The following is a 22,961-nucleotide window of genomic DNA, read 5'->3' as shown; positions in this document are numbered from 1 at the left end:
ATGATAACTTCTGATGAATGTGTGCTGGTGAATACTATCTATCACTTTATTTATTTGAAAAAATCTCAGAGAATTATTTTCCTGTTATCCTGTATTTCTCACATCTACTGTAACTCCACATTTTTACTTTTCATTTCAGCAGTTATAAATAGTTGTAAGTTTTTACCCATAAAGAAAAATATAATAATAATATTCTAAATATATTATAATATATAATATAAAAATGTCCATCTTAAAATGAACAAGCAAACAAACAAACAAACAAAAAACCTGCCAAAAAGAACTATTAATACTGATAAAAAAAGAAGGGAAAAAATCGTAAAAACATATTTTTTCACCGCTTTGATGTATTGATTGATTTACATACTTACACACTTAAAGTTGTTTCAGTCTAAACGTACAAATGATTTTGAAAAATTAGACCTTAAAATACAAAGATGATACTCTTCATGCAAGTGATAACGTCAGTTGTGACAAAACTATGCAGTAACTGATGAGATAGCCATACAAGCTGCATTTCTTGATGGTCCCAGTGGGCTTGAAAGACTAAAGTGTAGTTTATAGCATGGAAAAAGGATTAAAAAGGGGATAAAGATGAAACAAATTAATAAAAGCAGAAATCAATTATTTATGGTACATTGCTGGCAACAGAAATTTTTCCATGGATATTCAGAGCAGCTAGTGGCAAATGTCTCAAATAATAAATTATTTATAAGTTCCCAATCAGATAAAATATTTTTGTATTTTACATAAAGAGTTTTTACCTACCAACTCCAGACATCTCCGGAATACTGGCGGTGTACATGTCCTTGGTGAATTTTGGTTCATTGTCATTGATATCGTGGATTTTAATGATAAATTCAGACTCTGGTTCCACTTGTCTTCCAGTTTTTCTGTCTATAGCCTTGGCACGTAGCACGTACAGGGACTTTTCTTCTCTGTCCAATTTCTTTGCAGCATGAATATCTCCTGTATTTTCATCTATAATGAACAGACTGCCAGCCCCATCTCCCGTTAATATGTATTTTAAATTTCCATCTCCTTTATCTTGGTCAGTGTGTAGCTTCAGAGAGGTAGAAAAGAAGAATTTTATAAATATATATGTATTGTTATTACAGATCAAATAATTCAGCACATATGAATAAGTCTGTACAATCTTGACTATAATTGGGGTCAGTAGTGGTTATCTTCTGTCAGTCTGTTGGAAAAATTGAAAATTTTAGGCTCAGTCATACACAAAAAAATAGCTGCAAACAAACCCATAAGGACAGAGGAGGATGTAGAGGATGTTGAAATGCTATTTTAAATAACAAATTTATAACAAAAAATTCTATTTCTTTTAACAGTCTGACCAGAAACTACCAGAATTATACTTTTAGAAAATGACAGGAACTGTAAAACTCCCAAATTTCTATCTGTAAAATAACTCTTGCCTTGTATTTACTGGTTGTTGGTAAGGCAATTGGTTACCTTGAAACCAAATAGAAAAAAAGAGTTTTAAGTATCAGAGATTCTGAACTTCTCCAAATCACCTATAAAAGTAACTTATGTTTCTAATTGTATTATTTTCTTATTTTATTTTTTTTAAGGAACATTTTGCCTCTGCTGATTACTTCCTTCTTTCTAGTTCTCTCCACACAGAAGAAATAATTTTCAAGAACACTGGGAGGTAAATGTTCAAAGCACAGAGAGGGCTTTAGCAATCTTTTCCTACTCAACCTCTGTAAGAGTTCAAAATTCTGTCCCTATGAACTTACAGGCACTGATTGATTTGCTATACAGCACCATTATGAAAAAGTGTGTACAACAAAAATCAAAACAAGACATTGAATCTGACCCAGGCACTAGAAATTCTCACATAATGCTCTTCTTCAGGAGTCTATTCCTCTTATTTAATTTACATGGCACTGTAGTTCATTTTTATGAGCTTCTGCTGTAAATTTTTCTTATATAAATCCTTACAGTCACATCTGGCCACAAATTGGTGACTTGAGTGCTTCTCAAGCATGGACAGAGAGAATCTTATCTTGGCATGTTTTCTACTTCTCTGAATAGAAAATGTAGTGTATCAACAACCTGAGAAAATCTTGTTCAGTATCAATAATGGTGTCACTCTAGAGAGTCACTAGAACAATAAGGTTTTTTTGCCACCTCTTGCCTTGTTTCTGTATTCCTGTCTGTGTTTACCTCCATGTTTCATAGCTGAGTCATTGAACATTTTTATTATTCTACTTGTATGAAGAATGATTGCAGTAGATTTTGTCCAAATTATTCACTTTAATTTTTCCTTTTCTTTTAACAATGTATCATAACACTAGTCACCAAATATTATCTGATTACTGCTTTGGTCTTCCAGAGATAAGACTGGATGAGATAACCATCCAAGGTAGGTCATCTCATAGTAAGTTTTAGTGCCTACTGCGTTCAGTGTCTATCTGTAATAATTACCCATGAAAATTATTAAGGATTGCATGGTCATCTGCTAAAAAAAGGCTCCATACATGAAAAGGTGCAGATGAATAGCAGGCTCTAAACATAAATATTACAAACTTGCCAACCTCATTTTGACTGCTTGTATGAGCAACACTTCTGGTCATCAGCCAGGGTCTACAACCTTTTGAAAGGGACAATAATAAGCAAATGGTGGGAGCAGTGATTTTCTCTAACAAGAGATTCCAATACAAAAAACATATCTGTCCATTGCCATTCCTTTACCCATCTTCCTAACAATATACACACCCTCCAGAGATTAGGTTCATTTATTTTATCCAGCTGTTCAAACTATCTACAAAGAGGTCAGGTAACTCATACTTTGATAGGCATTTTAAGCTTCCTACTTGTCTCAAGTTTCTACCAAATGATAAACAGAGTTTTCAAGCATGATGAAATTTTGACTAAAATGTGGTTTCCTAGCAATGAAGAGTTCTACTACCTGTTGACAATTTACTATTAGGAAGTACTAAAAGTATGTTTGCAAGCTATCGCTTGTCCTAAATGTGACAATTTCCAATTCCTATCAATGTTTTGTTTTGCTCTTCACATTAGAGGGATCTCCATTTATCTGTGAAGCAATTTTGCAACATCATAACTTGTGAGAAAGAAAAGAGACCATTTTCTTATATAATAATAAATAAAGTAAAATATTATCTAGCATCTTATAAAAATAAAATACTAGTTGTGTAAAACAGAGCAATCAAGCCATCTTCTTACTATTTAGAATTATATAAATACAAATTATGCTTTCAACTTCTGAGACAGAGTGACTTCAAATAGCATTTGGAAGGTTTATGCAAAATTAGTATACTGATATATATATATTTGTAAAGAGACTGTAATGTAATTTTGACTAATCTATTCTTTTTCTTGATGACCTGCTTAAATATTTTGAATTTGTAATACAAAACATAATTCCAGCTTTTCAAATATTAATTATTCTACTTAAAATCTACAGAAAATGGCCTGCAGTAAATCACATGCAAAAATGTGATGTGTTATAATAATCATGCCTTTTTATTGACTAAAACCAAGGAACAAGAACATAAGAATTTTCCAATTCCTGTTTCCTGTTACAGTAAATAAATTTACATACAAAATAATTTGTCGAATTTTTTCATTCGTAAGCTGTTCAGGCGTGTGAAAGAGTCTCAGATGTTCAAACTGGAAAAATACATATGATTCTGAAGTAATCCTTGACTGCTGTAATCTCCTTCTACCTTTTGCAGATTAAGCAAGTCTGGGAATGACCACCATTCACAGAAAGCAAAACATCATTCCTTTTATTTATTCTACATGACCTTTCTCTAGTTGGATTGAGGTAGGCTAGAAAGCAAAAACTTCACATGGGTGGAGCACAAACTTTTCAAACATTTCCTTTCTCATATCACAAATTAATCATTCTGCAAGTCAGAAACATGAAACACTTTGATAAATGCAAAAAAAACCCCATGACCAACACCCCTGCTCCCCCAAATCAAACCTACAAAGAAAAATCCAAACAAACCTTGCTCAAAAATCCCAAACAAATGCAGATAATACATTTGATTCTTAATATGTATATATAGTACATATTGACCGCTGATAACAAAAGCCACTCCCATAATTAATATGAAGCATGTTGGAATGAAGACATAACCTAGACACACTGCTGAGAACCTGGATTTCTTAATATTCCTTTGCACACTTTTCTCTCTTTTTAGTCTTCTATGTGTCTGGCTAAAAAATTCTCAACAAAAATTTTCCTGTGGATCACCAGGCACAAAGATATTAGTAATGATTAGGGGAATGGCAATCATCTATTTTTTAATAATGTATATCTTATGAATATGGGCACTCTTATAAATAGTCTCACAATTCTTTTTTTTCCTTTTTTTTTTTTTTTTACCCAGATGAAGTGTGTCTCTCAAATTAGGCTATCTATCCAGTTTTGTGAGCTAAATTTTATGTGATGGGATAATTGAAATCTTGATATTCTCAAAAATCTTGACATAATTTCATGTGGATCACTGTTATTCTATTTTTCAAGGAAAAAATGAGTAAGCAAGCAGCAAGCAGAGATTATCTCAGAGTTCTGAAGAATAATTCTGTTTTCCCTAAATCAAGTACCTTGCTCCACTAGTTTACACTTCATCCTTATTTAGTACACAATATTTATCAAAAAAAGGTGTTTATGACATATATTTTTGGTTTTAGGCAGTATTTTTTTTACTAGGCATTCTTAGTATGTCTGAGGCTAATTTATGACTTCTCTCAAAAGTGCTGTTATGCACAGTAGACAAAATATCAGTATTCTTTGAAGTGAAAATTTATCTCAAATTGTTAAGTTCAGGAATTGGTATGGAATGTCAAACAAAATATAGAGTAAGAAAAAAAAAGGGAATATTATCTTAGAAAAGAGTTCCTTAAAGGTCCATGTTTCTTATTAATTCTGTTTTAATTTACTAAATTTCCAGTAAACTGCAGTTGATCTCCTCTTAACTGTTGTTAATAGACAGTAACTCTTTTCAAGTTAGGCAGACATATAATCAATGGAGGAGGAGAGAATCAATGGACACAGTTAACAAATTATATAGTGATATGAATGCATTTACTGCATTGAGAAGAAAGAAATCTCCAGACTTCATTTAGATTTTATTTTATTTGCAGTTTTCTTCCGTACAACTATTGTAGCAGAAGAAAAGGAGGGAAAAAAAAGTAATAAGAGCTACTTATTACTAGTGATGGTTATGAATAAATACAGTGAAAACACTTATTTAGTTGCCTAAATTCAGAAAAGAGGTATAATCTCCTTTGTGGAGAAGGGAGAGGGGAAATTAGAGACAAAGACACATTGGGAGAGGGCAGACTCATGTTTATGTTTAGGTAGGCACTCTGCTAATGCTTACAAATTAGGAGGTTTACAGTGTGCCTCTGTATCTTGGCTTAGAAAAAGATCTATTACTACAGATCTCTTACCTCCACTGTCTCCACCCATACAGTTGCATCCTGCAGAGGAATCCTGACATCCTGTGGTTTATTTGCCTGAAAATACTTTCTAGCAGGAGAGAACAATTTTCTTTCCTTACTTTTAAAGTGAGGAAAATACACTGGGGGGTTTTTGTGGGCAAACAAACTCTTTGGTGTAATTAAATTGGCATATCTGCATGTTTTAGGGAGACAAAGATCAGACTAATTTCCACATTGTCCTGGTGAAACTACTACCACAACACAAGTGAACACCCTCTTTAAGGGTCTGTTTATGAATCAGGATTGCGTGGCACAGCAAAGTTAGAATAGAGATGCACATGGGAGGCTGAAAAGGTGCAGAGTTTTAAAGTCAGAAATATTTTAAAGGTGGGAGGAAATTTCAGATGTTTCATAAGCCATAAGCATTATATCAATAGCTCTATAGCTAGAAAGTGTTGGGGTTTGGTTGTATGTGCCCAGAACTCCTGGATCTGGGAAATGTGTAGAGAAAGAAGAATAGACTGTACATGGAATGAACTATCAACATGAATTATGTTATTAACTGTCAGATTTATCATGATTCTTTGAAATATCCTTATATCTGTTTAAATTTTAAAACACTAAATATTATAGAAAACAATGGGAAGACACATGGAAGCATACACTATTCAGGTGTGTCCAAACTGACCCTTTCTAAAACTAGAGAAAAATTAAGAATTTTTCTCTATTTGTAGGATTCTTCAAAAATCTTTTAATCACAGTTTTTAGCTAAAGCTCCTGGCCTGAAGGAAAAAACATGCCAAGTAAAGGAAAATGTGTGTATGTTTCTTCTACAAAGCCATGTGTCTATTGACATCAAATTTCTATTCATATATGGTGATTATACGGTGCTATTTATTCTGAAACTGTGAAACAGAAAGAAATTGAGTTTTCCAAGTTATACCAGTATGTATTAAAACACAAATTGATTTGAGCTTGGGAATTTGACTGCAATTATCGTTCTTGGTTGCTCCAATTAAAGAAGGTTGTGTATACAGAGGTAGGAAAGAAGACAGTATTTGTGAAAGAGGATAAGTATTACCTGAAACAAAATAATTTAATTCTAATCAAAAAATGAAAGTGGTGTGCTTGAAATAAGGGCTGGTATCATCTCAGCCAAACCTAAAATCTCACATACAATGTATTGAGTGCTAGTGACAGGCAGGATATTAGCTCGTGCCCCTACTGTATAATTTCAGACCTAAGTGAGATCTGCAGCAGTTAGGATACAACATCAACAGCAGCTCAGCCAATATTCTCTTTCATTAGCATTTTAAGTAATTAAAAACTCTAAAGACATCTTAATAGCTGCAGTAGTTCTTCAGTGTGGATTGAAGTAGCAGTGCATGAATTGCTTTAATTTCTTATTTATGTGTGTTTAATCAAAAGTTTTATGTATATGCTAAATGGCAGTGTATTTACCTGACTTGAATTTGTGACATCAGCACAAACTTCTTAATTAAACAACCAGACTCTCTGTGTGATGGTAACCTAAGTGACTGTATATTAAACAAGACAAATGACATTTACTTTCCTTATCTTCTGCTTTCCAGCATCTGGTTCTTGTGTTCAGCTGTCTATTGTTAGCAATTCTCTAAAGAACGATATTGCAAAAAACACCGCTAACATCAGCTGCAGGTTCTGATTTTTGCTAAATACTTAAGGGCAAATCTTGTTTCCATTCAGGAGGAGTTCAGCAGAATTCTTAGTAGTCTTTTGGTTAGAATGACACAAACATAAGATGGGGAAATTCCATATATGTATTCCGCATACATAGGAAGGAATCCTGAAAATCAGAGCTGTATCCTCATGCACCTCCTTACACTTCTTACCTTCTGTGTCTCTTGTGCCCTTTATAAGTTGTACTCAAACTCGCAAAAATGGTTGCATCCTTACTCCTGCACAAAGAACTGGATTTCAGAGCACATAATTTTTTTCTCTCTACTCTCCAAATCAACACCTGAGTTATAGGTTTTTAGACTGATGAAAAGAGCCAATTTTTTTTTTACTATTATTTATGGCTTGCCATACACAGACATTTGTCAGTTCCATAACATAAGGTACAGATTTAGAGGAAGTAACTCCAGTCATCAATTGTGTCCATAGGTCAGAAATTATGACATCATAACACCACCACTGCCACTTTAATCAATCTCTGGAAAAGGTGCAAAATCCATCATTATTTTAAAGGTTTCACAATAGCAGAGGATATCAATTTTTTTTCACCAGAAACTCCTGAGTGAAATGTCTGCGTGCATGACTTTGCTTGCTGTTTCAGAGGCACTCAAAATGTCCTCTGGTTCCAAAAGATGTGCACAGAGATTGGCAGGAACAAAAGCTCTGGCCTAGAAGGAGCATGAGTTTGTCATATGGATGGATTATCCCCTACTCTCTGCAGAACTAATTGCTCTGAGCTCAGCTCTATACTAATAAGCTTATAAGAAATACTCTAATAGGGGAGACCAATGGTTTTTTAGCCAAGTACTTTATCTCAGAGGCAACAGGAGGTGCTGGTTTAAGAGAGCAGTCGTTCTGACCATTTTATTTTTTGATTATGTTAGTGTCCCTGCCCCCCTGACCCCAGAATTTAGAACTTTTAGATTATGTTAGACCTGTATTTGGTTTCATGATTTGTTCTATTTTCTTTCAGGAATATGATGCCCTTTAACTTGTCTGGGTATTCATTGCCCTAACTTTGAACAAGTACTGTATTGACTGAATATACTGAGTGTTTAAGTGTTTCCAGGAATGGGATCATCCACAACAACCTCAAGAATATATCATTAATAGGAATATTTGAGTATTTTGTCACTTCTGATCATAATTTCATGTGCATAAATATATATATATATATATGTATTTATACTTAAAGACAGTTGTGCACTGATCGAGACTGCATGGTTTTTAGGAAGTCATACAGTATAATGGAATAGTAGGATACTGAGATGTAAGCCAATATGATCAGAGGTTTTTTTGGCCTTAAATATGTAAACAGACATCCAGGATTTCAGCACCAAGGAAACAAAACCAGACTATAGGTCTGCTGACTGAATTTTTTTTTAAGGTCCTAGATATGTACTTTCCAGAAATACTCAAAATATATTACTTACTCTCCTTAAAACATACTTGTTTTTTACAAGAATGCATTTCAAATCTGAAAAGTTATTATGTTGTTTCATGCTTATTGATTCCAAATGACGTCTACCACAAAGATTAATTCTAAAATTATACATTTTTCCTAAGATCCTGCTTTGCAAACTGGTAAACAAAATATTTTGTGGACACTGTGCACACCTCACAAGAAGAAATTAATTCATTCCTCAATACTAAATTCAGAATTCCATTGTTATGTGGTGGTACATTAAATATCTTAAATGTTTATCTAAAAACAAATTTTCAAATGAACAGTACTGGAAAGAAGGCAAGGTCATTTATTTCATTGTTGAAATTATCATTAAGGTACTTTGTTACTGCTTATTTATTGACAGCAATGATAAAAACAAAGAAAAAAAGAAAAGCACAAACTGAAGTTAATTTTAATTAACTGTTTATAATTATAACTCTTTTAAATTATACTGCTTCTCTGTTCTGCTGTCTCGAAAATGTAAATTGTCATATCAACTCAAGAGTAGTGAGTGAAAGTATCCTGTAGAGTTGTCCATGTCATACCTTCATCAGTGTGAGTGCAATTCCCCTGCCCCATGTCTGCTCTAAGATAGGCATATGCCCAAACCCCTGGAAAAATCTGGAAGAGTCTCAAAAATAGGTATATCAAAGAAAAAGGTTATAATCAGGACAAGACATAATAAGAACCAAGTGTTGAATCTGTATTATGATAAGGTAGCTTCATAGAGGAAGATATTTTTTGAAGAAGAGTGTCATGAAAACCAGTAGTTAAGAAAAAAATGTTTAGTCTATTTTTTTCTCTTTCTTATTATTGTCTGTCACTCATTTTGCATTTTTTGAAATTTGCATTACTTACTCATTTAGTTCTTTTAAATCTTGTTTCAAAATTTGAAAAGTCATAACTGTAATGAGGGCAAAGACAAGGCAGTGGCTGGAATAGTTATCAAAATTCCTTAATGACCTCCATGGCACGACAGAAACTGGTGAGTGCAACTGCATTTGGAGGGTGCCTGAGATGGACTTCATTCTCTGCATAAGCCACAGGCTGATTGTACCTGTCTGATCAAACAGGACGATTGTGGCTCAGAGGGGAGCCAGGACAAAGCTCCCTGGGGCTTCAGATGAAAACCCCAGGAAAGAGAAGTAGTGCCCAGAGAAATCAAAGTGTAAGGCCCAAAGCAAGCCTAAAGCCCTGCACACCAGCAGTGTTGCTTCATGATTAATTTAATAGCTGAATCTGCAAACTGGTCAGATGAAGTGAGATTAAGTAGAAATTGGACAGTGCAGGAGATATTTAGCAAGGATTCAAAAAAAAAAAAAAAAAGTGTTTTAATGCAAATTATAATAAAAAAGAAAAAAACAGCAGGAGGCACATAAGAGAATACTTATATTATTAGTTCAACAGCAAGGATAGTCAAAGCATTTGCATATGGCTAAGGCAGACAAAATTCTGAATACATCGATGCTAATGTTGTAATAACTTTATGAAAAAATTTTGTAGGGGGAGAACTGGAGAATTCAATGATGACTGCCTCCATTCTCTTCTGAAATCTATTTTTGTCTAAGAAAATTCTCTGTCCTTTGGAGAAGGACACAACATGCATAATAAAACTGATTGTTTTGTTAATTATCCTGCATCTTCAACTGGAGCCAAATGTTGACCATGACCTTGTTAATCATTTGAAAATAGATTTTAGGATAGAAATTGAGTTTTTGTTATTAATAAAATAAGGGAACAGAAGTGCTTTTTTCAAATTGTTTTCACTCTTGATGAATGCTCTTCTTTCTGTCTTGACTTCTCCAAATAGATAAGCCTTGCCATTCTGTGAATTTGTCCCTATTCCATTCTGCATCAAACTGTTGTCATTGACTTGTTCTGTGACCTCAAATTTGACTTTGTTGCAGTTTTCTCCTCCTCACAAGAGATGTTTTGTCAGTGTCTGTCTCACCATAGGTGATGTTCATTTAATGTAAAGTACTTTGATAAATTTCATTGAATTATACTTATGGATGTGGAAATTATTAATCCTAGAATCATTATTTTAACATTTGACTTATCCTTTTCTCTTATATTTGCATCAAAGGCATCAATGTAAATCCTTTCTTTATCCTGAAGATAAACCAGTGATTTACATGGATATATACGCACAGATATATTTTCAAAATTTTTATGATAATAAAAGGACTTTAAATTATGGGGGGGGTGTATTTCTTCTTTTTCTTTTACACAACATGGAGTTAGACCAGATTTAGCCACCAGAGCTACCAAGAAAATTAATTGCAGTATCTATAGTAAGATGAAAATAGAACGGGTGATTCCTGTTTCCCTCTGTATTTTTGAGGCACTGACTAATTTCTTCTTCTACAGATTCATATTTTTCCCTTCACTTCATGCCTTTCTGTATGTGATTCTAAACTTTTTATATGGAGTGTATGGCAATCAAACCATGACCTCTTCCATTTCATAATTACTAGCCTTTACAGAGATTAATGTATTTGCATGTTCCATGAAATTTAGAGTTAAAAAATAACTCAACATACTTTAATGATTTATTCTTCTTTCTTGCAACAAACTTCCTTCCATTTGCTTCAGTGATGATGGATACAGAAATATTTGTTTCCATGCCAAATTCCTCTTTAAATTCATTTTATTGTTCACACCAATTGCTTATATATAATTTATATAGATTTAAAATGAAAGACAAATGTTTATTTCTTTTAGTCACTTGTTATGCACAGAACATGCAGTCTATTTTTCCCTCTTTCTTAAAAAATTATTGTTTTACAGGGATGTTAATCTACTCTTTCAAATGCAAATAATGTAATGGTAGAGAGAAAGGGAAAGAAAATACTTTTGATATTTGATTTTTCATTTCTTAATTTGTTCTTATCAGTCAGCTACCTGTTGTATATAAACATTTAATGCTCTTTTTCCTTCTGGTATTTGACAGTGTTCATTCATCAGAAATGCTTATTAAAAAGAAAAATATGTTTACTTCCACAATCCTTGCAAGACTCAGCTATCTGAAGAGCACCATTTTTAAAGGTTACATCAGTACTTACAAAATTTTATCAGTGTGATATATTAGTGTTTAATTCCGCTTTAACTTCATAGAAGATGTAAACCTGAACTTTTTAAAAGAAGCAAATTTATTCTCAATATTTGGAAATGTAGTTTAATTCATCTCTTAATCAGAAATATGTAGTAAAAGCTAGAAGTTCAAACATCAAAAATGGCTACAGGTGGTGACAGCAAATACAAATTTTAGGTTAGATTAATTTTATGAATGCTTGAGTAGAAGTATAACAATATCACATTTAGTATCTTTTTTGGTCATCGTTATACTTTAGAAAAAGTTAAAGCAATCGATTATATCACAAATTCAGGCACTGTTCCCCAAGCAGGTAGATAGTATATATTTGGTTCTTCATTCTTTTCATAGTGTACCCTGATATTGATATACCATTTAGCCCAATTCTTCATAGCTATTGTCATTCTATTCCAGAATATTTTTTTGTAATATTTTGTGGGAATAACTCATACACAGACATGTTCTGAGGAAATGCTTCATTAGAGAATTGTTGGCAATTACAATTTACAGATGGAAAAAATAAAGTAAAATTTACATACAACAAAAATTTAGTCAAATTTTATTAATAATTTTTTCCAGCACTACTAATATTTTTTATGGCAGGATATGGGATAAAAATTCCTTCTTAGAATCAAGCATTCTAAAACCTCTTTGAGATTCTGGCAAGTGCTTTACAACTAAAGTAAGAGACAATTTGGTGCTATTTCTTCTTAAGTTCATCCAATGGAAATGGAGAATACGTAACAAAACTTTCTTTTCATTTAAATGATTCAATTAATATTATCATCCTGGTTGTCATTTCCTTGATTTCAAAATTTGAAAAAACTGCTATAGTGGCTTCCGTCTGAAATGGGCATAATTGTGTCTGAAATGTGAAGAAAGACAGAGAGGAATTGTGACTTCTGAAATGTTCATGGAGGTTGTAATGTTTTCTTATTATTTTTACTACATTCTGTTATGTAAAAACAGAAAAGAGGGATTTCAGCAGTGTTTCTTGACCCTTTGTTGATGTAGGAGTGAGCAGAAGTTTGCCCAGTGTGTTTGTGCTGCTACAGAAATACATACAGCAATGATGTACATACAGCATGGTTATGTACTTCCAAAACTGGTAAGAGCACACAAGTTCTTCTTTTGATTGATACCCAGCATAGTGTTAAATTGACCAATTACATGGACTAGATCAACATTCTTTCTTTTTTTCCAGTTTCCAGAAGACTGAAACGTGTGATGATTCCTGCAATACACATTATTTGATGTGTTGGGCACATATAGGAAGAAAACACTTGCTGTTCTTGGCAATTGCTTGTTGACAGCTTGGCTATTTGTTGTCAAGATGACTATTCATAATCCTCTCCCTGACAGACAAGACATTGCACAATACCATCCTCTGATGCTGCCAAATCGACCTTTTTAGGTAGTCACAGACTGTTTTGCTCTGATGGCTTTTGCACTCTTATCACTGGGCTGGCAGGTACCAGTAAAACACAATGTAGTCAAAGCACTTTCCCTCTCCAGAATCATTCCCATAATGTAATCAAGGGAATAAATAAGCAACCTAATGAAAAATATCTCACGAAACGTGTTTTCCTCAGCCTCCCACCTTTTCATGCACAATAAATGATTGCCTGATAATAAATAATGATAGGTCTGCAGATTGCCGCTGGTCTAATCTTCTTTTCCCAGGCTTAATGCTACAAGGTTTAGAAATACTAGCCAAGGATCTTTAATAAGATAGAGCTATTCTTCGGATAACAATTACCTATTGTGCCAACTTCCTGATCCAGACAGATCTTCAAACCAGACCTTCTTAGGCCTTTTCACATATAGATCTTGACAAGAACAAGAGACATTTAAGCTCAGAAAAACCATTTTTATTAAAATGAAAATTATTTTTTAACTGGCAGCTGGAAATTACCACTGCAGACAGAAGACAGAAGACAACTCCATTCTCCATGCCCACTGTGTCTTTAAAATAGGTGGTTTTACTTCAAACCTTGTTTTTTTTATTAGTTTGTCGACATGCTCAATTCCAGTGAACTCTACAGGGGAGGGCCTCTCATTCCTGATGCCTGGACCCACCCCTTTGGTGCTCTGAGCACACTCAGGACATCCCCAGGGAAGGGTGGCTGTGACTAAGCCAAGAGCAAGCATTGAGGAGAACTATAAGGTAGACTCCATGCCATTGCTGCTAGGTTCAGTATTGGGTAAACATAACTTTTTCCACACCTGAGAGAAGCATAGAGGGAGAGAGGGAGAAGGGAAAAGAATTGGAGAAATATTGCTGGTTTTACCTATGTTGAATTGTCATGAATTTAGCTTTAAAAGCAGCTTAGTAGTTCTTTAGAAGACCTGCATTTTTGCTGTGGGTGAACTTTTCAGTTAATGTTGCTAAATTTTCAACAATTACATTGAAAACTCCTCTTTTTCCATTAAATATCCATAAAGGTGTGTATTTTGTAGCTTCCTGTTTTATTCTCTTTAAATTGAAAATCATTGCAGTCTGGATGTTCTGTCCCCAAAGAGGAGAAGAAGAAGGGACAAGGAAATGGAAAAAACAAGGGAAAGGAGAAAGGGGAAATTTGCAATGAAAACTTTGAGGATTTCCTCATTTCTTATATTTCTGGGGTTTTTTTTTTTTTATTTTTTTATTTTTATTTAAATTTTTCGCCTCAAAACAAATTTAGCTGATTCAGCAGTTGAACTTGAAAAACACGCACAGAAGCCTTGAGAACACAACAGAACAGCCAGGGCCCTAAAGAGAAACACAGACTTCAGCCTCCAGGTAGTATCATTGTCACCTTTCTGGCATGTGTGTTTTTTTTGGTTTGTCATGAAAACCTCCAGTATCAATACAATGCTGTCTCTCTGAGAGCTCTTTACCTAGTACTTAACTGTATTGACAGTATTTACCGTCAAAAAACTTTTTCCTGATGATAAGTGTAAATCAACTTTATGACAATATGAACCCAACTTCTCACCCTGAACATGACAAGAACTTTTTTTAACAGCCTTTTATGTAGCTGAAGAAACAGAAGCTGTCAGATCTCATGACAGCTGCTCTATCTGTACCAAACAATGCCAACTCACTCTTGATATTCATGTCTTTGAAGCCTCTGATCATTGCAGTTGTTTTCAAAAATAATTCTTTATTTTATGTGAAATATGATGTTCAAATTTGACAGCAAAATTCTAGCTTAGGCCCATTCTTTCAATGTAACATTCAAGATCTTTCCTATTTAAACAGTTTATACTTGGGTTATCCATGATGTGATTAGATCTCTAATCACTATTAGTGATCTCTGTCACTGTTTTTCAAACTTAAATCAAAAATGTGTTGTCAGAAATTCCTGCTGCCCTTTCTAGAAAAAGAATCCCATTTTGTTTGGAACATGTAACATTTGTCTTTCATCATTTTCTTCCCTGGCCCTCCAGCCTTCTTTTTAAAATAGCAAAATTTATTGAAGGCTTTATTTTTTATTATTTTTTGACAAAAATAAATTTTACTTCCAGAATTTTTCAATAAGTTTTTTGTTGAAAGCCTCCAAAAAATAAATAATTTTTAAACAAGTAAAACTATGGCTCCGTATTGGTGCCCGCAATTAATTTATGAATGTGTCTAAGACAGGGACATCTTGTGGCACTTTTAATTTTTTTCCCCTTCTGTTTGTCTGTTTTAATTTTACCTTCATTTTGGTGGTTCATCTGCCTAGGATATGGCTGCTTGAAACTAGATCAAATATTTATTGAAAAATGTGCTAACTGAAGAATGCAGTGTAAGTGGAGATGATTTATTAATTTCCAAATCAAAGAAGTTTTCTCTTTTGTATTTTTTAAATATTGGTTAGACTGTTTTTCATAATTCTTTGGCATTTACTGTCTTCATTTTTTTTCCCCTTTTCTGTTTAGATACATCATTATTTCCTTGTATTTACTCAAATAAAAGGAAAAATTTGAGGTCTGAGAAAGGAAAGACAAAAGGAGACCCTACTAATTTTCATATTTTATTCAATCTTAAAATATTTGTTTTACTTTAGGAACAAAGATTCTAATGAAAATATTTTATTATCCCTTCTTCAAAAGTTGTGATTTATTAGATGGCTTTGGGATACAGTGCATACTGGATGGAATATAATAAGAATATGATGAAATCTTCCCCCAGTTGAATTATATCTTTAAATGGTAGAAGCATATGATTCTTTTATGATTCTGTGGGGTTTTTTGTAATCTTTTTTTTTTTTTTTTTACAATTTACCATAGTGCTAAGTTAAAAGATACCAAAAACCATTCTGTTTCTAGTTGCATTTATTGATGTCCTGATTGCAATAGTTTTACAGGGAGGACAAATGGACTGTAGTTATTACAAAGTAGAGAGCACACTTGAAACACCGAAAGGATTGTGCGCCTTTATATTCTCTCATCCTTACAGGTCACTCTTAAACTGTCTCTGTAGAGGAAAAGTAGCAAATGTTATAAAGAGATCCTTAGGGAAAAAATGCATAAATTGATTTAGGTTGCAAGTAAAAAAGCAACTTCTCTCTCTCACTACAAATTCAAGATAAAAATAAAAATTCAGAACACAAAGAAAACAGTATTAGGCAATAAGTAAAAGCTGCTGTAGAAGAGAACATTATGTTTCAGGATGGAGCAGCTAAGGTTATTGCTGGTTTGGGCACTGAAGTGTTGCCCAGAGCCAGCATTTTTGGGTCCCCTCTGGTGGCCATAAGCTCCTTCCTCCCAGCTGCTCAGAGCAGAGGCTCAGCAACATGTTCAGAGGACATGAATAAATGAGGATAAGACTAATGAAGAAAGTGCTTTACTGCTCTCAGGTTTCCAACTTCTCTGCTGCTTTTCATGTTATTAGTGAGCTTACTCTGGACTGGTAGATGTACCAAAGGCAGAGAGCCAAGTAATGTGAAATAATATTTTCAGCCATTAATATATTTACAGTCTATATTTACAAGAAAATGCTATCAAATTCCATTAAATAATAAGGAAAAAAACCTCAAAATTGTTTGGTACAAAGGAGCATTTGAGTGAATATTTTTTAAAAATAACCAAGTCTGGTGAGGTTGGTAATTCAGTGATACCTCTTTTATTGTTTTTAAGGTAAATTGTTATTATCTAAGTAATTATTTATGGAGTTTAATTGAGTTCTTTTGGTTTTGTCTCTCTGTTTTAAGAGAGACTGCTATAGCATACAACCTTATTGCAGATGTCTGAATATTTATAAATGTAGATTACAAGAAAGAAATGGCTGCATTTAAATATATGTTGTACCCTGCTCTTCCAAAAACAAAACAAAACCAAACACCTCCACCCCCTCACAAAAAAAAAACCAAACAAACAAACAAACAAAAAAAACCAAAAAAAACCAGAAAACTCCTCTTTCACTATTTTTCTTTTCACTTTTTACATCTTGTTAAGGCACACAAACAAATGTCATGAAGCAAATTACTTGGTTTAACTGATGATAGAAGAGAGATAATTCTTGAGTTTTCACCCAATTTAAATGCTGCTTATGAGATGCAGAACCTAGTTAATTTGTTTTTATGGAAGTTGTTAAACAGGAGGTTACTCATGTGCAGCTAAAATTGAGCAGTGATATTTATTTTTTATTTTATATTTCCTCCTTTGTTATGAGAAATAAGAGTTGCAGGTGGTGTGAAAAAAATATTTTTATTCTTGTTTGTTTCTTCCTTTTTAAAATTCTGGGATATGGCAGGTGTAGGTTTGTAATGTTTATGATTGGTTCTGACATATATTGCATGGTGCTTCACCCATTATCCGTCCATCAAATTAGCAGCCTTTTATCAGCAAGATGCCTGTTTGATACAGGGAGAGTAGAGCTTCCATGTAAAAAAAATTGGGTGACTTAAAGGAGGGAAAATCTCATCTCTTGAAATCATTTCAATATACTGTTGCAAAACATAAAGCCATATTTTCCAAAATGGCTCATGATTTTGATCAAGTCTATTTATTCCTGTCCACGGATATTTCATAAGGAGTGGAGTTAAAGGTACTTGGCATTTTGCACAAGTGATGTCCAATTTTTTAAAGAGGAGTCTGTTACTGCTTACCTTACACGTCTGACTGAATATTTCATTTGTAAAGTCTCTAGAGCAATGTTTATCTCCCTATGCATTTTAGAAACAATGTATTTTATGCATTCACCTGTGTTTGAGACATGAATCCTCTGAGTTTGCAGAAGGAAAGAAGGATGTGAGGTGGGCATACTGTAAATTGTCTGGATTTACCTTGACTCCCATCACATTCACAAGGCAATTGTTCTGCATAGATCCCCCATCCTTGCAGGGTGGCTGCAAGCAATCCAACTGTAAAAATTACTAATTTTTTAATATTATGGCTATGATCCCCTAGAAGTTTATTTTATGATAAAGTTTCTTAATTCATTTTATTTGAATTTTAGTACCAGATTTGTTATTCTACCCCAGAAACCCATCTGCCTGTGCATATCCATATTAAAGAGGGGAGAGATAAGAATGCTTGCTGTGAACTAGTCCCCATGGGTTGGAATAAAAGTGCTCTTACTTCACACACACTAGTTTGCTAATTACCATCACTTTGAAGAGGAGAATACTAAACCTGAGATTTAAGCCTTTCTCAGAATAATATTGTTCAATGAAGTTGTTGGGGTGCTTTTTATTCCTTCAAAAAAAATCCTTCTTGTTGTAGCAGCTCCCTCTTGGTGCTGTCACATGTCACATGTACCTGTGATAATATGAACTAACTAAAAATGGATTTACTGTGGTTTTATACCACTGAGGAAAGAACTGGGATCATTTCACCATGGTATAAACTGTTATAAAATCAATGAAAACACATGGAGTTCATCAGTTCAATGCAATTCCTCTTTGGAACACAGGATAATATTTGGGGTAATTTTCACCTGTTTAGAGAATCAATGATGCTGACCTCTCTCAGGGGTCTTTCTGTAATATTTTGTAGTGAAGGGCAAAAAATATCAACAAGTAATTTGAGTTAAAAGATGTGAGACATCTCAGATCCATCTGCTCTCCAGCCCTCTGGTTTTTCTTCCTGGACTTAAGTCTACGGTAATAAGGTCCAATAATTTTTTGTTAGTTTAGAACAAGTAAGATGCAATCTTACTTTACTCTGATAAGTTTGCATGTGTTGCAGTATAACATGTAAGCATTCCTTTTGTGAAACAGGGAGGGTGGTGATGGTCTTGATGTAAGCTTAACTTATTTGAGTGTTAAAGTAGTTTGTGGTCATTCATCTATAGTCAGTGGGACTGCAATTAGAAGCAACCCTAATGTTTGACATTCCCTTCTCCTCTCTGACAGATTTCTGCTAAAATATCAGTCTATTTCTGTCAGTCTAGGTAAATTTACAGATATGGAGTTTGAATTATTGTGTAGTTTTCTGTATATCTTCTTCACAAGTCTACTTAATATTCAATAATACTTGTAAATATGTTGTTTTTAGAAGTATCTCTATACAATTAGTTCATCCTTTATTGGAGACCCTGTTGCCTACAACAAAACTTTTACACACTGATAAGCAGATGTAGCAATTGTATTATTTGCCTTTGTCTCATTTCTGCTACTTCACGTTAGATTTATTTAATAGAAAACAAAATTGTACAGGTCTTGGCATGAACAAGGTAAGAATCAAGTTTTTAGTTACAAGGGCTGACTTCTTTGACATTTGTTTCTTAATATAGGGAGATGATTTTCATGGTTTCCAGATGATCGTGTCTCCCAGAACCAGAGATATTAGCTAATGTTCAAAATATTTTGTAGGTTTTATCTACAAATGTCCTAATCAGTTTAGTAGCTAGGCATCTGAAAATGAGAATTAGCTGATAATAAGAGCTAGTGACAGCATTGTGGATGAATGACAGAAATGGAATTGGACATTTATTTATTTAAGCCATTAAGATAAACATTTCCTTAATTGTAAGTCACTCTGAGTGTATTCTAGGTCTCTGATATTCTAGATCTTGATAAAGATGACTTGGTTATACGAGACCATAAGTCAGATCTGTGGATGTTGAGACAAAAGGGCTAAATATCTAGAAATTTTTGAGTGTCATGTTATCAGAAAAGGTAGGACTGGAGACAACAGGAATTCAGAGATGCCATTGTTGATGTTATCTGACATAGACAGATCTCAAAGAATGTAAGACCCTACAATTAATTAATAAAATTTTCAGTTTATTTCAGAAATCACAAACTCCAGATTTTTTTTTCCCCTCAAACATTACACCCCTACCTGGAATCATGGAGAGACAGTAATTTTATTGTTAACAGAATTGTATATTTCACTTGAGAAAGTATACAGCCCAGCACTCTGGTAAAAAACCATAAGGTGGATGAATGAAATCATAGCTTTTATATTCTCTTATCTAATATTTATGCTTAACAGCTGAGAAAGTGATAAAACTTGCATAGGCATATGTTATAAGAAACTGGAACTTTTTAGTCTGAAAAGTTTCCTTTCTTTTTTCACTGAACTTCTTTGTTTCTCTCACACCTTTGAACAATCGTGGAACCTCAGGTGATCTGTGGTGCACTTTGACATAACGAGAAATTAGGACCACTGCTGCACAAAAAGCAAAACAGCTGTGGAGAAGGAGTGAAAGTACCAAGGGTGTTAGATGCAACACCTTTAAAGAATCCTTTAAACACAAGGCTTACCTTGCCCACGTATTGAGTATCTGGACCTGTGTATTCCTCCAGCAGGAAAAATTGATTCCACATCCAACCACGCTTGGTGCGGTGCAGTGTTTTGCCATCATTCTCTGACAATCCTGTTATCCTTTCACTGTGTGAGTGCTTGTTAGTCCTTTTTTGGGATGGCGTCATACGAACCACATAAAACACAGAGCTCCAAAGCAAAACTGTCAGAAAAGAGTGAGTCCTCATCATTTCCAGAGACGCTGTTAGCCTCCACTCTTCTAATAATACACCAGAACAAATTTTTCAAATGTTATATTCCTTTTGTAAGAAAAACCTAGGGGACAGAGAAAAGTGTTTGTGTAAGTTGCAATAACTCTTTTCCCTAATGAAACAGGAACACAGTCTAGTGATCCCAACAATAACCCATGGGAATGACAAATAATCATGAAAATTACTCAGGGAGTTTTAAGTCAAGTTCTTTAATGTCTTTTTTTCATCTCATACTAGTTCATTCACACAGTACATAGACATTAATTTAAAACACAAGCTGCGTATAATACTTTCTCTGAAATCTTTAGCTCCCAGCAGCATTCTGATACAAGGAAAGAGCCCAAATAAGAACTCTTCCAACCTAATCTCTTCCAGCTCAGCCTGACGCTATCTTCCCTTAGTATCTGCTCAGAACTGTCTATAAATCTAAATTTTCTGTTACTTTATGATTAATACATCCCGTTCTTCCCCTTTGCTAGCCCCCAATTGTCCAGAGGATCTTCTATTTCTGCAGAAAGGAAGTCATAAAATGAAATTTGTTAAGTATTATTGATGCCCTCCACAGATGCTTTAAACAAGAACAAAAAGTACTTGTTAGACAACTGTAGGTTCATAAGAATCCTGCTGGGGTTAATATAACTCTGCATTTGGAAAAGAATTCTCCATTTGGAATGTATTTCATTTTTCCCTGAATCGGTCTGAATGAATGGGAATTTTCATTATAAAGAACCTTACTGTAATTAGTGTTTTTCTGAAAATTACTCTGATATTTTCTGTGAAGCTTGTAAGCAATATTTATTCAAACAAAATCAATCTCATACTCTTTATCTGACAGTGCAACTGAAGTGCCTGATGTCCCAGTGTTTTCCATAAACTTTTTCACATTAATTCTAGTTTTGCTTTAGGATATCTTTAGCTGAGCTGTCATTGTATATTACAGAAATCACAGAGAAACAATTCAGAAGCAAAAGTACATTTTGTTTGAGAGTCCTGGTCCACTAACAGTGATAGTAATGTGAGGCCACAACACTCAGATATTTTGAAATTTAAAAAAAAGCATACAAAATTATCCCCCTTTCTTCTGCAACCCAATATTGCCAACGACTATTTTCACTCTGTTGTTTATTTGTTTGGGATTTTTGTAGAAGATGGGAAGGTAATGCTTTCTGTACAAAAGTTCATTTTGGAAATAAAATGCTTTTGTGAAAATTATTAGTCAGTTGAGAACAAAGACGATTTAATGGAAAACATTTATTGAATTGTACTCTAAAGGTCTTAATGATTAAATTACTGGAATTGTACCCTTGTGTGAAATTGTCTTAAAATGATGATATTCTGCATGGACTCAGTGTCTTAACCAGCAATTCTGAAGGAGGATCAAAGTATAAGCATTTTAGCAACTTCAAAAAGAGTTTTAGCTGAGCAAGAAGTGAAGGCTTGGAATATTTATCACTTTCTAAGATCATGTTAGAAAACAAAAAGAAAGCTACTTAATAGGTGTCATATTTATGCAGAAGATCATGTATATCATGCAGGAAAAGATGTTTTCTTTTGCTTTTTATTTTAATTGAAGAATCAAAGCACTAAGTAAATTAATTTGCATAAAATCATGAAGGTACATAGATCTTGGCATGCATTCATGAATGTGTTTTATTTGAATTCCGATTTTCTCCCTTTTAATGCTCAGTATGTCACTGCTGCAGGCAGAGGGGCAAAGTGCAACTCTTCTGTGGTTAATTTAATACCAGGAAATTTTGACATTAACTGAAGAACATGTTTAGTACATGATGATCCTGTCTTGTGATTGAAATTTACTGGATACAGATCAAAAGAAAAAAAACCTTGAAGTCAGCCAATCTTCCGTCCATGTTTAAGTTTGATGAGTTGAATTCCTTGTATAATACTAGACTGAAGTAGGTTTTATCACTGAATAAAGCTATTTATTAATGTAGAGCATAAGACATAGTTGTTTGTACTTCAAATCCTTTCCTCTGCATCATCTGAGGCAAATTGAAGGGCCTCTTCATGCTTTGTAAATTAGATCCTGCTTAAGGTACTGCAGAATGAAAGTAGGCAGCAACAGGAACCTTTGGAAATACTGTATTCAGAAATCAGACAATCAACTTTGTCCATTGACTCTTCCTGAGTCTCTTATCTCTTCTGGAGATATTCTTGCTTGATGTGTCCTCAAATAGTGCTTTCATTTGCCCTTGCATTTGGACTGTAGCTCAAGAATCCTCTTCTGTACATTCTGAATGATTATATTCAAAAGTTCATATTAATCAAATTTTGGATTTGATTACTTTTGACTTCATATGAATTATGTGTT

The 22,961-nt window shown here is 33.8% G+C and overlaps 1 protein-coding gene across 1 annotated transcript in view; it reads right to left on the bottom strand.

Moving 5' to 3' along the window:
• Window positions 1–20,694, bottom strand: part of CDH9 (cadherin 9) — a 66,635-nt gene extending 45,941 nt beyond the window's left edge. The window contains exons 1-2 of the mRNA XM_063162372.1: window positions 20,381–20,694; window positions 769–1,063 (exon numbers count right to left, since the gene is read on the bottom strand). Of these exons, the coding sequence (XP_063018442.1) occupies window positions 769–1,063; window positions 20,381–20,611 (526 nt within the window). The 5' untranslated portion in view covers window positions 20,612–20,694. The remainder of the gene's footprint in view (window positions 1–768; window positions 1,064–20,380) is intronic.
• Between the last annotated feature and the right edge of the window lie 2,267 nt (window positions 20,695–22,961).

Source organism: Melospiza melodia, chromosome 1 (assembly GCF_035770615.1).
Source record: "Melospiza melodia melodia isolate bMelMel2 chromosome 1, bMelMel2.pri, whole genome shotgun sequence".
NCBI classification, from domain to species: Eukaryota; Metazoa; Chordata; class Aves; order Passeriformes; family Passerellidae; genus Melospiza; species Melospiza melodia.
Note: the sequence above shows the minus strand (reverse complement) of the source record. Positions and strands in the feature narration are given on the sequence as shown.